We start from the raw sequence: 15,000 nt of genomic DNA, 5'->3' as shown, positions 1-15,000 counted from the left end.
TTGTAAGGAATTCTGAGTAAAGACTGATGTACAATGTGTCATAACATATAATTGAAAGCCACTTTCCAAGCATCTGTTTCTTTTATCCATCTAATGAATTTCTTCAACCACACCCGCTATAACATCTCCGTACCTCCACTCTCCTCCTCGCCTGTATTTCCTACTTCTACCTTCTTGTGAATGAGATATAGTGAGCATGAAATAGTACTTCTGATATGGTATGGTATCTATCATCAAGCAAAAGCCTCAATCCTTTTCTCTCCCCCCTTCCTACTCAGCAAATTGTACTAACATATCACATAGTGCGTGCATTTTATGGTCTTTTTAATATCTTCACATATAAATACTTTACTGGGCCATGCCTAATGCCATCATAACAAACCGACTCATCATGTCGGGTATGGCTCTAGGTGTCACAACGCACTAGATCGCATTGAGCGGAAAGTTCCACTACATGGAGTGGACTCCAGGGCCAAAAGGCAGGACGGTTGCACGAAAACACCAGAATCAGTGACACCGAGAGATTTCTGATATTATCATTAAGGGGTTTCTTTTAAGAATTCTTAATATTTTCTAAGACAAATACATGCTATATTGCTTTTTATTTCATTTTCAGTCATATGTGAAGGATAACTGTGAAAATCATTTTCAGCTTTGACACTCCTTATTTAGTATCAAGCATGTTAAAGCAAGTTCTTGAAATATCAGATGATAAAATTTGCCTTAGTACAACTTTGAAAATGATGTATTATCTGCTGTAGGGGGGGAGGCAGAAAACTTGTAGTATTCACTCAACCAAGAGGTTTAAGATCCTATGTGCACTATCAGTGATATATTTTAAAATTCACCCTTCATACAAAAAAAATAGCTAATCACTGCATTACAAAACCTGATCTCCCTCAGGCAATGCCCCAGGTCATGTAGTGTGGGCAAGAGTTGTCCCTTATAAAGAACAACATAAAACGTAATCCACGCATCCTCATTACACAATGTGGATGATCTGTCAGCCGTGACATGGATAACACTTCACCAGGAGCCAAGACAAAGTCAGCCACAATGTGAACCTGACATCATCCAGAGGCTAAAAGTTCCTATCAATATTGCAGTATGAGTTAACTGCAATGGCTTACATTTGAAGTGCAGCGGGAAGGGCGGAGGGCAGTAGACAAGAGGAACATAGAATACTGAGGGAAGGCAATATTAGTCAAAGCTGCATATAGAAGACTTCCTCTTATATCTGGAGCAGCAGACAGTCAACAATACCAAATTATTATTTGCCTTATTTATACTAGAAATGGAAAATGTCTTGTGTCAGATAAACAGATTGCCAAGACACAGATGACAGAACAGTGTTCAAGGTATCATGAAAATAAAAAAAGCCAATATTAATTTTGTCATTAAACAATTTGATATCTAATAAAATTAGGCTTTTTGGAGGATATGAATTTTGAGTTCTTACTCATGAAAATTAAAAACAACTGTCCTATACAGACAAAATAAATTGTAAAGCAATGCAAAATGTAAAAGAAAAAAAAAAGAAAGAAAAAAAATCAACCTAGCAGACAAATGAAAAAGAAATGTTTTTATCATTTCAAATTTCTGATCAATTCTAGACACTTGACTAAATTTAAAAGAAAAAAGATACAAAAAGAATCTATGGATTATGTTCAGTTATGGTGCATGTCACATGTACGTAACATTAATGATCACGAAAAATGATTGAAAACAAGCACTGTATGATGATTTGCTGCAAACAGTTGCAGAAGCCTTCAAATCCAGGCACTGAGAGTTCCATTAAATCTGGATTTTACAACTGGTTAACTGATAATCAATGATAGTAAAATATATAACTCATCTGTAGTCTCATTATCTGATAACTGGCAAATCAAGACTGCATAGTTCTTGTTTGAAGAAAAAAAAAAAAAAAAAAAAAAAAAAAAAAATATATATATATATATATATATTCCCCCCTCTCTAAAACCATATTGTTGATATAATCTGACTTCTGAAAGAGCTTTCACATCAGGACTTTTACCTTAGAAACTTTAATATTTGTACTTACGTTGAGACACAGTCAGATGGATTTGAACTAACGGACGGAGGGCCACCCATGCCACCATACATAGTTTGTGGTGTGTTGGGATATGAATCCATGGGATCACCTGACCATCTGAAAAATCAAATACTTATGAACTAGTACTTGTATGCCTTCACAACCTCCAGACAATTAATCTGCTGAAAATATGCGATTATTCAGAAATAAGAATTCTATTAACAGTCACAAACACATAGGATGAAGATAAAACCAAAAATACATAAACCCTACGTCAATTCATGTACATAACCTATGGAAAGGTTTGATAACTGAACCTAAAGTACAAATCTCTATGATATATCTTTCTGTCCTGGGGTGTGCAATATAGGGGGGGGGCAGAGGGAGGGAGGGAGGGAGGAAGGGAGGGAGGGAGGGAGACAGACAGACAGAGAGGCAGAGATTTGCAAACAACATATATGCTTCAGTGATATTAATGTATATTATAGAAAAAACAAACAAACTATGTTTAGTTACACAAATACCTATCAGAAATGAAATTTTCACCTGAATGGCATAAAAACTGGAAGTGCTACTTCTGGGTTTCTATAGTCTCAAATAAACTAACAGGCAGGAATATATACAGGTTGTGTCAGAAGTAGCTTGGTGACCAAAACATTACTGTTTATGCAGCAAGCTATTCTTTCCCTTGTTTCTCAACACTTACTTCATATTAAAAAGCTAATTACATAATTGAAAGCTCATTAAAATTACTCTTCTAGCACTACAGAGTATACATAACACTTGTCTCAGGAAACTTTGATCTAGAAGAATTTGAATGTTTCTGTCTTCTCCTTCATGTAGAAAGTATAAATATCTACAAGTATTAGTATATCAGTACATATTCCCCACCCCCTTTTTTTTTGAGGGAAGGTATAATTCAGAATTATTATTTCTAATCCGAGTGACATGTTAATACCAGAAAAAGAAGAAACAAAAAAATTGGTAAATGTGTCTGTTTAGGGGGGTGAGGGGGGGGGGGTGCCACCACATAGTAAGACCTGGCCTAGATAGTCAAGTTGTTAACCTGGATATAAAAATTTACAAACTTTCCCCCTACATGAAATTGCTAAATACCATATTTTTGGTCAAAACATGCTTATCTAAAGCCTTTCATTTGGTCTCTATTTATCATGAGTCACAAATGATCAGCCAGATTTTAGATTAGTGGTTGCCTTTACACAAGGATGGCCCCCATAAGGACTAACTTACTAGTCCTACCTACTGCACCAGTCAACCCTTTTCCTTGATTTTTTTGGAAGATTATTTCCTTTTACCAATGCTTCAGTAACATTATAAAATAATAATGTCAATAATAATAATACCAGTCTCAATTCTAAATGTATAAACAATCCTAAATATTCAAGGAACAGAGAAGTCAGGAGAGATCACATTGTACTACTGACCGACTCAGGTGGCACTTGCTGTGTTACCTGTGCAACAAAATTCACAATGAACAGTACATACACTATGTACAAAGGGTTAATAACCTTCCTGTTTGCAAGCTCAGCAGAACATGAATCACTTGTGAGTAAGAATAAAGACACTAAATCAAAAAGGATATGAAGACTTCTCAGTAACAAAGATCAATTACTCTGAACATTGTTTCTATCAATCCCTTTTTATTCAAACCTGTAAACAAAAGAAGAGATCCTGATTCATAAAACCAAAAGGATTTTGCCATTCCAATATCTCTAATGGATGTGACAGAATTCAAAAAGCTTAACCAGAAGGATTCCTGGCCCAATAATCTTTCCAAGCCAGTGTACCAACTTAACCCAAACATAGAATTACCTCACTCTCTTTACTATTAGCTGCAGAATAAATCCTTTTTTAAGTATTGAGGATAAAAACAAGCTTTAAACCTAGATTTAACCCCTTCACAACGGATCACGTCTCTAGATGTCATAACAAACCGCTCGAAATGTAGCGTGAGGCTGTATCCACTACAAGGCGGTGATTTGGCTTGATGTATCGAACTCCCACGCTCAAAGTCTGTGCCTTGCCATTGATCGCCAGAGCGTAGAGTTTTTTTGTTTTTTTTTAGTTTTCTACACCAAGGGGTTAAAGAACTCTTTCTCCTCAACTGAATGCAGTGAGGGCCAAGCAAGCGCACAATGTTCAGTGTGTACAACTTAGAGCACGCTCCACCACGGATAACACGAAAACATCATCCTGGTGATTTGGGTATGGCATGATATGATGTCAACCTGTGTTTTCTACCATGATTGGGTAAGGGCAATATCTCCTAAACTGTGAAATTATGTGCAATTAATACCTAAGAAAGAATATCAAACATCTCTGAACTATTGGTGACTGAATCATACAGTATTCTCAAGTACCAATTACAAAGAATGTCCTGTCACTCTGATTATAGTTTTCAAGAACTCTAAAATTTGAACATATGTAACTATATACCTTTCTTTTCCTAGACTTTCCCTGGATCACCCCTCTTTTCTCCTTTTCCCCCTTTATCTTCAGATTTTCAACTTATTTCTTACATGTTTATGATGTTCTTAACTCCTAAAACAAGTAAATAGAAAGATACAGATGATGTCTTTTGAGATCAACAGATGAAGTGGAAATGAGACAACTAATTTCTCTATAGGGCATTTCAATCAAATTAATTAATGGTATCACAACTGCCATAACCTTTATAACCTTGAACAGTACCACTTAAATAATAACAATATTTTATGGTAAATAATAAATAATTGCTAACTGTATCTAATTAAAACCAAAATAAATTTGTAAAGCATGAAAAGACCTCTGAACCTCCTTCCCTATTTCATTACAATTTCCTAAAAGAGAATTTAAAAATGCATCAGAGATAAAGCTACTACAAGACAAATTATCTGGAAAAAGAAAAAAAAGAAAAAAGAAAAAAAATAGAAACCACAGACCTTTTCTCCCTAAAATTCTGAGGCTAGACAGCATCACACGAACTGGTTCTAAAAGCAGTATCTGCTATTTCACAACATAAAAATAAGGAGAACTGGATAAATACTAAATTTCAAATAAAAAGCACCCATGCAGCACAAATTTTATCAATACCCAAAACATACCTGGGACCAGTTAGAATGCATTAAAGTTCACTGTAAAATTTTGAAAGGAAACTTCCTGCGAGTAACATAACCACTTTCAATTAGTGAGAAACCCTTAACTGACCAGCTGTGGGCAGTCACCCCTTATGATTTCAACACAATCTGTAATTAATCTTTACTGTAATCCTACCAAACAGCCAATTAGCAAAGTATTTACTTCCTCGGACAAAATACGAAGCATTGATATACTTAAAATTTTGTTACAACAGAAAACTCTAACAAACAAAGATAAACTCCAACTTCTACTTTGTCCTCAAAAAGGAGATGAGAAAAACCTCAATAACTTGACCACTATATAAGAAGCCTGGCATAAATATAAGCCTCAATATCCCCCAGCCATCCAATATAAATTAACAAACAAAAAAACTTTATATCACAATAGAAGGGAGGGGATAACAAGGCGAAAAAAACATCAGAGCAGTTTGTTTCTTCTACTCAAGGCTTACCCTGGTACATGGGTCTTTAGTTGAGGCTTTACATAACCATTATTAGTAGTGGGCTGTTGCTCTCCAAGGGGCGTGTAGTACTTTCCAAAGGCTTGATCCTTAGGCACATTCGGATATAGGTAAAGGAGGTAATTCAAGTCAGCGATCACATCAGCTAGAGGACGGATGGCGAAGGCTTTACTGGTGAATGGCTGCAGCATGAAAACATCACGTTGACAGGCTGTAACAGAGAAGGTTCCTTATTCAGGGAGTCTACAACATATGAGGGGGGGAGAGAGAGAGAGAGAGAGAGAGAGAGAGAGAGAGAGAGAGAGAGAGAGAGAGAGAGAGAGAGAGAGAGAGAGAGAGAGAGAGAGAGAGAGAGAGAGAGAGAGAGAGAGAGAGAGAAAGAGAAAGAGAGAGAGAGAGAGGGGGGGGTGAGGGGGTGAGAGAGAGAGAGAGAGAGAGAGAGAGAGAGAGAGAGAGAGAGAGAGAGAGAGAGAGAGAGAGAGAGAGAGAGAGAGAGAGAGAGAGAGAGAGAGAGAGAGAGAGAGGCAAAATAAAATAATACTGAGAATTTCTCAGGTCATCATAAAAACAAACAAAAAAAGAAATGAACCAATAAATAAATATGTGGAATAAAGTAAAATATTTTTGTGTCTTAACCCAATGGCGACGGGTCACGGCTATCGCCGTCATAACAATACGCCCGATTTGAGGCGTGCGGCTGTCCGCAGCGGCGCCGCGCCAAAACGCCCCGAGGCAATGATTTGGCTTGATGTACCGAATTCACGCGCTCAGAGTCGGCGCGCTGCCGCCGTTCACCAGAGCGTAGAGTTTTTTTTAATTTTCTATACCCAACGCCATTGGGTTAAATATTCCAAAGAATATCACAAATATTAAGACCGTAACAAATATAACAAAAATGATGATGGTAGCCAGTGGCATAAAAAAGAAAAGAAGAAGAAGAAGAAGAAGAAATAAAAAAGAAAAAGGAAAAAGAAAAAAGAAAAAAGCTTTTAATATGGATGTAACAAAAATCAGAATAGACAACTAAAATAAAATAAAACAATAAAAAAAATAACAAATGAAATCTAGATCATAATACCACCTAACCTTTAGTTGTATCTTCATACATCCAGGCAATTGTCACCCCTCCTAATTCAGAGTCAGAGAAACGAGCAAGAAAGTGCCTGACTTGGAATTCTTAAGCATTTCTTCTGCCTGGCGTCTACCCACGAAACCCATGATGGAGCCGTCGTTCCACTGCTGGCGTAGGTGTTCTCTTGTGACCTAGTAAAATAGATGGAAAAAAAAAGGTACGATAAGGAATGCTCATTGTGATACATTTGTATAATCACATTAAGAAATATTAACTTTTGAAAAAGAAAGACATGATATATATTCAAAAGAAGAAATTTCACAAAATCTCTACTGCCCTCCAAAGTTAAGGAGCAGCATCTGCAAAATCATGGTTTTGAAAAAATTGGCTCTCTATATGGTGTTGCCACTAACTTTTGATAGGTACTGCCAATTTAAATTATAAAAATCTTATCAGACAGAATTTTTTTAAAACTTGAGGTGTCCAAAAGGTGATAGTGTATTTAACCCATTCGCAACGGGCATGTTACGTACCTCCATGTCATGCCCACTGTGAGTTTACTTATTTAATTGTTTTTACACATAGATGGCAACACTTGTACTAAATCACCAATGAGACAATTACGAGTACTGCCTGTCTCGCCTGTTTACCCTTTTCTTTTAATTTACAAAAATATTTTATGTTATCTTATTTTGCTATTACTAATGTTTATAACATTATATTAATTATGTTTAAATTAAAAATAACACTATCGATATTCATAGCACTAGTAAAAAATACATTTTCCTGCCAATTCAAGGAAAGGTGAAATCAGGTAAGGCAGAGCAATCTATGTACAGAGACATTTCACAAAAATTATAAAAAATGCAAACAGCATTTTCCCCATCTTGGTTTCTGTACCACATACTTTCATAGGACATGCTACAAACCTTATCACAAGTTGGGGAAAAGTGATATAACATATCTAATTTTACAGTAACTCTTGTTTCTATATGTTTCAAGCATGGTCACTAGCCAATTTCTCCTCCAAAGCATAGAAATAGGCAACATCCTTTCCCATAAGTATTCTGCAATGGTCATACCTTCATCACTGCAAAGAACCATTCCCAAAATGTGAAGTTTCGCTCAGACAGGGGCTCCTTGCAGAACTGGGACCACGAGAGCATCATGTTTGTAAAATCTTGGACTTGTGGATTCCTATGAAAATGAATAAAATAACAGTTATCATAATTTAAGTCAAGACCTCATTTATTTGTAATAATTCTGGTAAAACACAGTAACCTACTTTCTGACACTGACACTCAATCGCAAATAATAAGAAAATAATAGAATCAATACCTAAAGGCTTTTCCTGCCAAGAATTTCAGGTTGTCTTCTGTTAGTCCCCGTCCAGTGGCAGCTTTGAATTTGGTGTCAAGCATGTCTGCAATTTGTGGCCATGGTACCTGGTCATTTCAGGTAGAAGAGCATTAATTAGTATTAGAATGTAATTCTCCCATGGGAAAATCTCATATCCATCAGCACATTATGCTTTGGTTTCTTAAAAAGAAAAATCTATTTTGTTTTACATAAAGTTCAAGAGAATAGCATTTCATTCATAACGATATAAACAAGGTAGTGTATATAATAACCTTTTCTGGAACAGTAAATGGAATGCGGCCTTGTTCTGCAAAGGCATTATCCCATGATACTGTCGCCCAAGCATGAGGCTCCTGATTGCCATGGACAATAACCACAACTGGCAAAGACAGAGTCCACACCTGGTAGATAAAATTCATATTAGCAGGATTAATCAAAATTTGAAAAATCTTGGGGGGAGGGGAGGGGAGGGTTTGTCAGGCATGAATCATTATTCTTTCTTATTTTAGCTACAATAGATATTTATAATTTCTCATAAAACTCAATTTCCCATAAGCTAAGGTATATAAATATAAATCAGGATAATAAGCACTTACACAATTATTAACCTAATCTGCATGGTGGCAAGAATACATGCCATGCCCACTGTATATAAGTTTATTTATTGTATTTACATACAGATGGTTCTACAAGTGCTTAGTCACCAAGGGGTAAGTTATCAGTCCTATCTATCTCATCTGATAACCCTTTTCCTTAATTTTTGGAAAGTACCTTTTGTATCATTTCACTGTCTTTAATATTACCAAGACTTTACTAACAATTCAATAATTGTAATATTATTAAGAATACTAACAGTATCAATATCAATTGTATCAGAAAGAAAAACACATTTTATCGCCAATTCAAGAAATGGGAAAATCAGGAACAGTCAATAGGGCCTACTGCTAGACTCCTTGCTGCCTGAGCATATGCTGAGCCATCTGTATGTAACAAAATTCACTAAAACTACAGGGGGCATTACATGGTGATCGGGTTAATACATGTATAAATATATCAATAGAAAGAATACTTACTTGGAAAACAAGTTCACCTCCTCCTACGCTGAACTGTGACTGGAAGAGTAGGGAGAATTTCTCATCCATCACTGACTCTGTGCCCTTTTTCTCAGCTCGCTTGATCTTCCTCAGCTGCATATTACGGAAACTAACTGAAAGCTGCCTTGAAGTCTGCAAAATAAGCAAAAAATAATATGAAATGTCCCAAATAGTTAAATTATTTAGTGATAATCTCAATCCATCATAAAAACAAAGGACTTTGCAAAACACTTTTTCTAAATATATCAATGGTAAATAAAGTCCAATTGTAAATGATTCTAATCTTTATAAGAAATTTTTATCTTACAACCTAAAGTCACCCCTTGAATACATTTCACTAATAGCAGCATAAATGCATTGAACACATTACCAAATCTATTCACATATTTGCAGCTTTTGCCTACCTGATTATACTCCATAGTTCCAGTATTGTTCAGGATCTCACCAGACTGTTCCCCCTTGTTCATTTGGTCATTCTTCAACAGAGCATTGGCCTGGGCTTCACTAATGATAGAGACTCGCACCTGGGGTGGTGTCATGTTCACATTTAATTTGCCTCCCACAAGTAAACGGACAGTTGCTGTGAAGCGTGTGTTTGTTTTCATCACTTGGGGTGGCTGTTTCTCAATAATAAATGTACTGCAAGTAAAAAGAAAGCAAGTTAAAGTGCATATTCTCTCTCTCTCTCTCTTTCTCCCTTTCTTCCTCCCTCCATCTCCTTCTCCTTCTCCCTTTCTTCCTCCCTCCATCTCCTTCTCCTTCTCCCTCTCTCTTTCTATATATATAATTTAAATATATACATAAATAAATACAATTATATATTACTAAATATATATCATAGATACATGACCAGTTGAGGTTCATAAAAGTTAGAAAATTTTAATCTAAAAATATATACATTGTCAAAAGTGTGTTAAATGTATAAAGCAAATACTACAAAGCCTCATTACCTGGTAACAAGTGATGACAAAAGACGAGTAATGTGGGAATTTAGAGTTGGTAGCATGTCAACCCCACCAGGAGGAGCTATGGGTATCTTAGTCTGGTGTCGTTCGCATTCTTTTATTTGGTGTCGATTGAGCCATATAATTTCAGCTAGTGCTTCACACCTGCAAAATGGGATATAGAGACATACTCAGAAGTGAATGGAATAAATAATGCAATTATCATTTTTTTTTTTTTTTAACAAAATAAATGAAATATAATCTAAATAATTTTTTATCATTGCTGTTATCATTGCAACCAAGAAGGAACTCAATATCATCTATACATAATCCTGGACTACAAGAAAAGGATGAGAAAGCCAAAGAACTTACCATTCTTGTATCTGGTCTAATTTGTTTGGATTAAAAGGTTTGCCATTCCCATGCATCTGCTGGTCTCTCTTCCAATTGATTAACTCTTCATCTAGGATGCGCTGCTGAAGACTATTCAAACGATCAATGGTACCTTTGTGCTTATCTGCCAGAGCCATGCGCAGCTGCAATAGCCCTGACACCTGTGGATAATGGAGAGGCCACATTTCAGATCCGTACTATATTGGTTATACAATATCTAAACCAGAAGGAGAATTTCTCCTGCTAGTCTCTTTTTCTTTCTTTCTTTCTCTCAAAGAATGAGCTGCAACAGGGAGTATTTCATATGAATGCTTGTACATACTAATCCCTAACTATCATAAACATTGCATAAAAAAAGTGATCTTCTCAAAAAGAACAAACCTTCTGTGCCAACTGTTGCTCCCCTAACTCTTTCCGTCTCCGAAGGCTCTGTTCCATCTCTCGATTCTGTTGCGTTCTCTCCTGGCTTTGAATGTGGGATAGGTGAGCTGTAACAAAAATTACTATTACTATATATTTCTTCATATCACTATGCAATATATATATTTACCACTGTTAACATTCATAATACTTAATAATAGCATGTAATTGATAATAATCATGTTAGTATATTTCTCTTGAACATATATAAGTATTCAGTTCTAAGGTATTTACACATAAAGTGACTATAATAATCTTAACTCATAATTCAAAAGATATCTAAGAGATAAAGAAGATATTGTAGTTTTAAGCAGCATTAACATTTCCATTCAAACTTGACTTATCATATTAAAAAAAAGCTAATTCAAAGAATGAAAATTAACAGATTTCCAAATTTCTATATAAAATAACTGCAAACTTTAAATCTCTTAAAACAAAGTAATAAAAGCTATTACTATATGCAACAGTTCTTACAAATACATTTAAGGTACCATTGGAAAGATGCTGATCAAAATATAGTGCTTCAACACTGACCATTAATTTTTGCACAGTCATGGTATTGTAAGGCAAATGATTCTTGCTCTTGTTCCAAGTGTCTCAGTTCATTTGCCGTTTCCCGTGTACGTTCATGAAGTATCCTTAACTCCTGCTCAATTTCTGCACATGGTTCTATGACCATGTTTGTTGCATGTGAAACACCTCCTCCTAACATCTACAAAATGAAAAATATAAATAAAGATCAAAAGTGACCAAATACCCTTGTACAAAAAAAAAAGAAAAGAAGAAGAAGAAAAAAAAAAAAAAATAGGGGGGGGGGGGGGGTACCAAACAAATCATTACAGTTTATTCTCAGGTCTAAACAGAGAACAAACAAAATCTTCAAGTATACATGCCTACATGCCTTAAAATAGGAATTGATAAAAGACAAATAAGCAGATGGAAAAATCATTCTTTCTTCTATGACTTCAAACAAAATTCATGAAACTTACACTTTCATTCTGTTGAACCAGGTTGTGTTCAGTGTTCAAGCACTGGCGTATGATGCCCACCAGCCCAAGGGGATTGCTGTTCAGGTAACGTGTCTGTGGGAGATTAAATACATTTTCTAATGAGCCAAACAACTTATATATTGATTTATCAATCTATCAAAGAACCCTGAGAAAAAGAAAGAAGAAGAATAAGAAGAAGAAGAAAAGACAGATAAAAAAGAAAAGAAAAGAAGAAAAGAAAAGAAAAGAAAAGAAACAAAAAAGAGAAAAAAAGAAAAGAAAAGAAAAGAAAAGAAAAGAAAAGAAAAGAAAAAAGAAAAGAAGAAAATAATAGTAAAAGAAAAGAAGAAAAGAAAAAAGAAAATAAACAAATCAAAAAAATCCAATCACACCACACTCCTATCACAAAATATATGTTAAAGTTCTAATCAAAATTACAAAACTAATCTAAAGAATACTGTCTAACTTCCACGAATACATCTAATTACCGTTTCAGAGAAGCACAGTGGCCAGTTAACAAATGAGATGATGTGACATCCTATCTTCTCACACAGGAAACACTCATGATAAAATACACAGATGTGCCATCTGGTGCTTTCATAACAAAGCTTATGTCTTCTAAAATTACTACATCTACAAAGTTCCATTCTTCAATTGCATAAGATGAAATAAATAATTCATATTTACAAAAATAATTAAGGTTGATCAAGTTCCAATTTATAAATCAACCACATACAATTAAACAGTATACAACATGCACATACATTCATATATATATATATATATATATATATATATATATATATATATATATATATATATATATATATATATATATATATATATATATATATATATATATACCATATATATATATATATATATATATATATATATATATATATATATATATATATATATTTATATAAATATATATATATATACCATATATACCATATATATATATATATATATATATATATATATATATATATATATATTTATATAAATATATATATATACCATATATATATATATATATATATATATATATATATATATATATGTGTGTGTATATGTATCTTATATATATAAGATATATACACACACACACACACATATATATATATATATATATATATATATATATATATATATATACATTATATACATACATACACATACATATACATACATACATACATACATACATACACACATATACATATATATATACATACATACATACACACATATACATACATACATACATACATATATATATATATATATATTTATGTATATATATATATATATTCATTCATACATACATACATACATACATACATACATACATACATACATACACACACACACACAGACACACACACTTTGAAGAGCTTTCACAACCTAAGGCATGCAAACCAACACCAACTTACCCTGAAGGAAGTTGCTGCTTCATCTAAACGCATACGGACCAGAAACAGGTCTTCATTGTTTGCATAACTTAGAGCTTTGTTTTCAATTTCTTGTATGAGCTGGGACACTAGGGACTGGGCATACTGACTATGGCTTGGATTATCTGGATCAATTTCATTCCTGAAAAAAAATAAGAGAAAAGAAAGGTCTCACAACAAATTCTACAAATTATTAAAGTCTTTCTTTTTATATACAGACCTATTTATATATATATATATATATATATATATATATATATGTATATATATGTATGTGTATTTATATACATATACATACACATGTATATGTATATGTACAGACCTATTTATATATATATATATATATATATATATATATATATATATATATGTATATATATATATATATATATATGCATATGTATATATATAAAAATATATATATATATATATATATATATGTATATATATATATATATATATATATATATGTATATATATAAAAATATATATGTTTATGTATATATATATATATATATATATATATATATATATATATATGTATATATACATATTTATATTATATATATATGTATACATATGTATATGTATATGCACATTTGTGCACTCAAATGAGTTCCTCTATAATTGATTGGCTCCAAATACATTTCCACTACCAGGTAATGAGGACTTAATTTTCACTAATTTTCATTTTTATGTTCATTTTAAATGCTTGTGTAGCATCTTATTTCCTTCCTGCCTTAAATACACTAGATATGAATGGATTACAGTGAAATCATTAGGAAATTCATTTGACCATCTGTAGATTTGAAATATAGCTTTGTAAGAATAAATACAATAAACCCCTTGGTGACAGGTAAGGAAAACTAAAAGAAATCTCTACGCTCTGGTGATCAATGGCAATGTGCCGAGTTTGATCGCGGGAGTTCGGTATATCAAGCCGAATCACCGGCTCATAACGCTTTGGCGCGCCGCCACGGAGTACAGCCACACGCCACAGATCAAACATTCTATTCATATATAATTTCAGAATCACTGAATAACAATCAAAGTAAAAGTAACTTGAAAGTATTTTTCTTAGCATCAATGATTTTTTAGCATTGGGGATGAATTACTCCAACACTACTTATGTGATTTCAAACTTTTTTTTACTGAAAAGAGAATTCAAACACAAGCAAGCTAGACTGCTGTCTGTTGATTTTTCTATTTTGAGAAAGGTAAAGGAAATGCACAAGGATTTTTTTTTTTTTTTTTTTGGGGGGGGGTAAATATTGGCAAAGGTTACTAGTTTTAATTATACATTTTTTGTGTTTTTTTTTTGTGCTCCAATTTATGAGTTATTTACTACTATGCTCCACAAAAATCTTATACAAATTTCTTAATTCCGGAAGGGGACGCTTACCAACATAACATTCTTTACTTCAAAAGAATACTAATTGTATGGTCACCAATAGTTAAAAAAAACTTTTCTCACAATCACAGTTAAGTATTTTCTTATGAGTGAAGAAGAAGAAATAAATAATAAGAGTGAAATGTACCATCTGTGTGCTATTCCTGGAAGAACACTGGCTCTAGTTAGGATACAATTTTTTTCTGCACAGGAACCAATTCTAGCCTACCT

The 15,000-nt window shown here is 33.5% G+C and overlaps 1 protein-coding gene across 1 annotated transcript in view; it reads right to left on the bottom strand.

Moving 5' to 3' along the window:
* LOC125040688 (signal transducer and activator of transcription 5B-like) overlaps positions 1 to 15,000 on the bottom strand; it is a 39,220-nt gene that overhangs the window by 22,486 nt on the left and 1,734 nt on the right. Inside the window, 15 exon segments of the mRNA XM_047635376.1 lie at positions 2,063 to 2,170; positions 5,643 to 5,862; positions 6,738 to 6,803; positions 6,806 to 6,914; positions 7,806 to 7,920; positions 8,062 to 8,168; positions 8,355 to 8,483; positions 9,156 to 9,308; positions 9,581 to 9,815; positions 10,127 to 10,285; positions 10,493 to 10,674; positions 10,895 to 11,001; positions 11,468 to 11,645; positions 11,923 to 12,015; positions 13,362 to 13,521. Of these exon segments, the coding sequence (XP_047491332.1) occupies positions 2,063 to 2,170; positions 5,643 to 5,862; positions 6,738 to 6,803; positions 6,806 to 6,914; positions 7,806 to 7,920; positions 8,062 to 8,168; positions 8,355 to 8,483; positions 9,156 to 9,308; positions 9,581 to 9,815; positions 10,127 to 10,285; positions 10,493 to 10,674; positions 10,895 to 11,001; positions 11,468 to 11,645; positions 11,923 to 12,015; positions 13,362 to 13,521 (2,121 nt within the window).

The sequence above is a fragment of the Penaeus chinensis genome, chromosome 29, assembly GCF_019202785.1.
Source record: "Penaeus chinensis breed Huanghai No. 1 chromosome 29, ASM1920278v2, whole genome shotgun sequence".
Taxonomy (NCBI): domain Eukaryota; kingdom Metazoa; phylum Arthropoda; class Malacostraca; order Decapoda; family Penaeidae; genus Penaeus; species Penaeus chinensis.
This window is presented reverse-complemented; position numbering and strand designations above follow the sequence as displayed.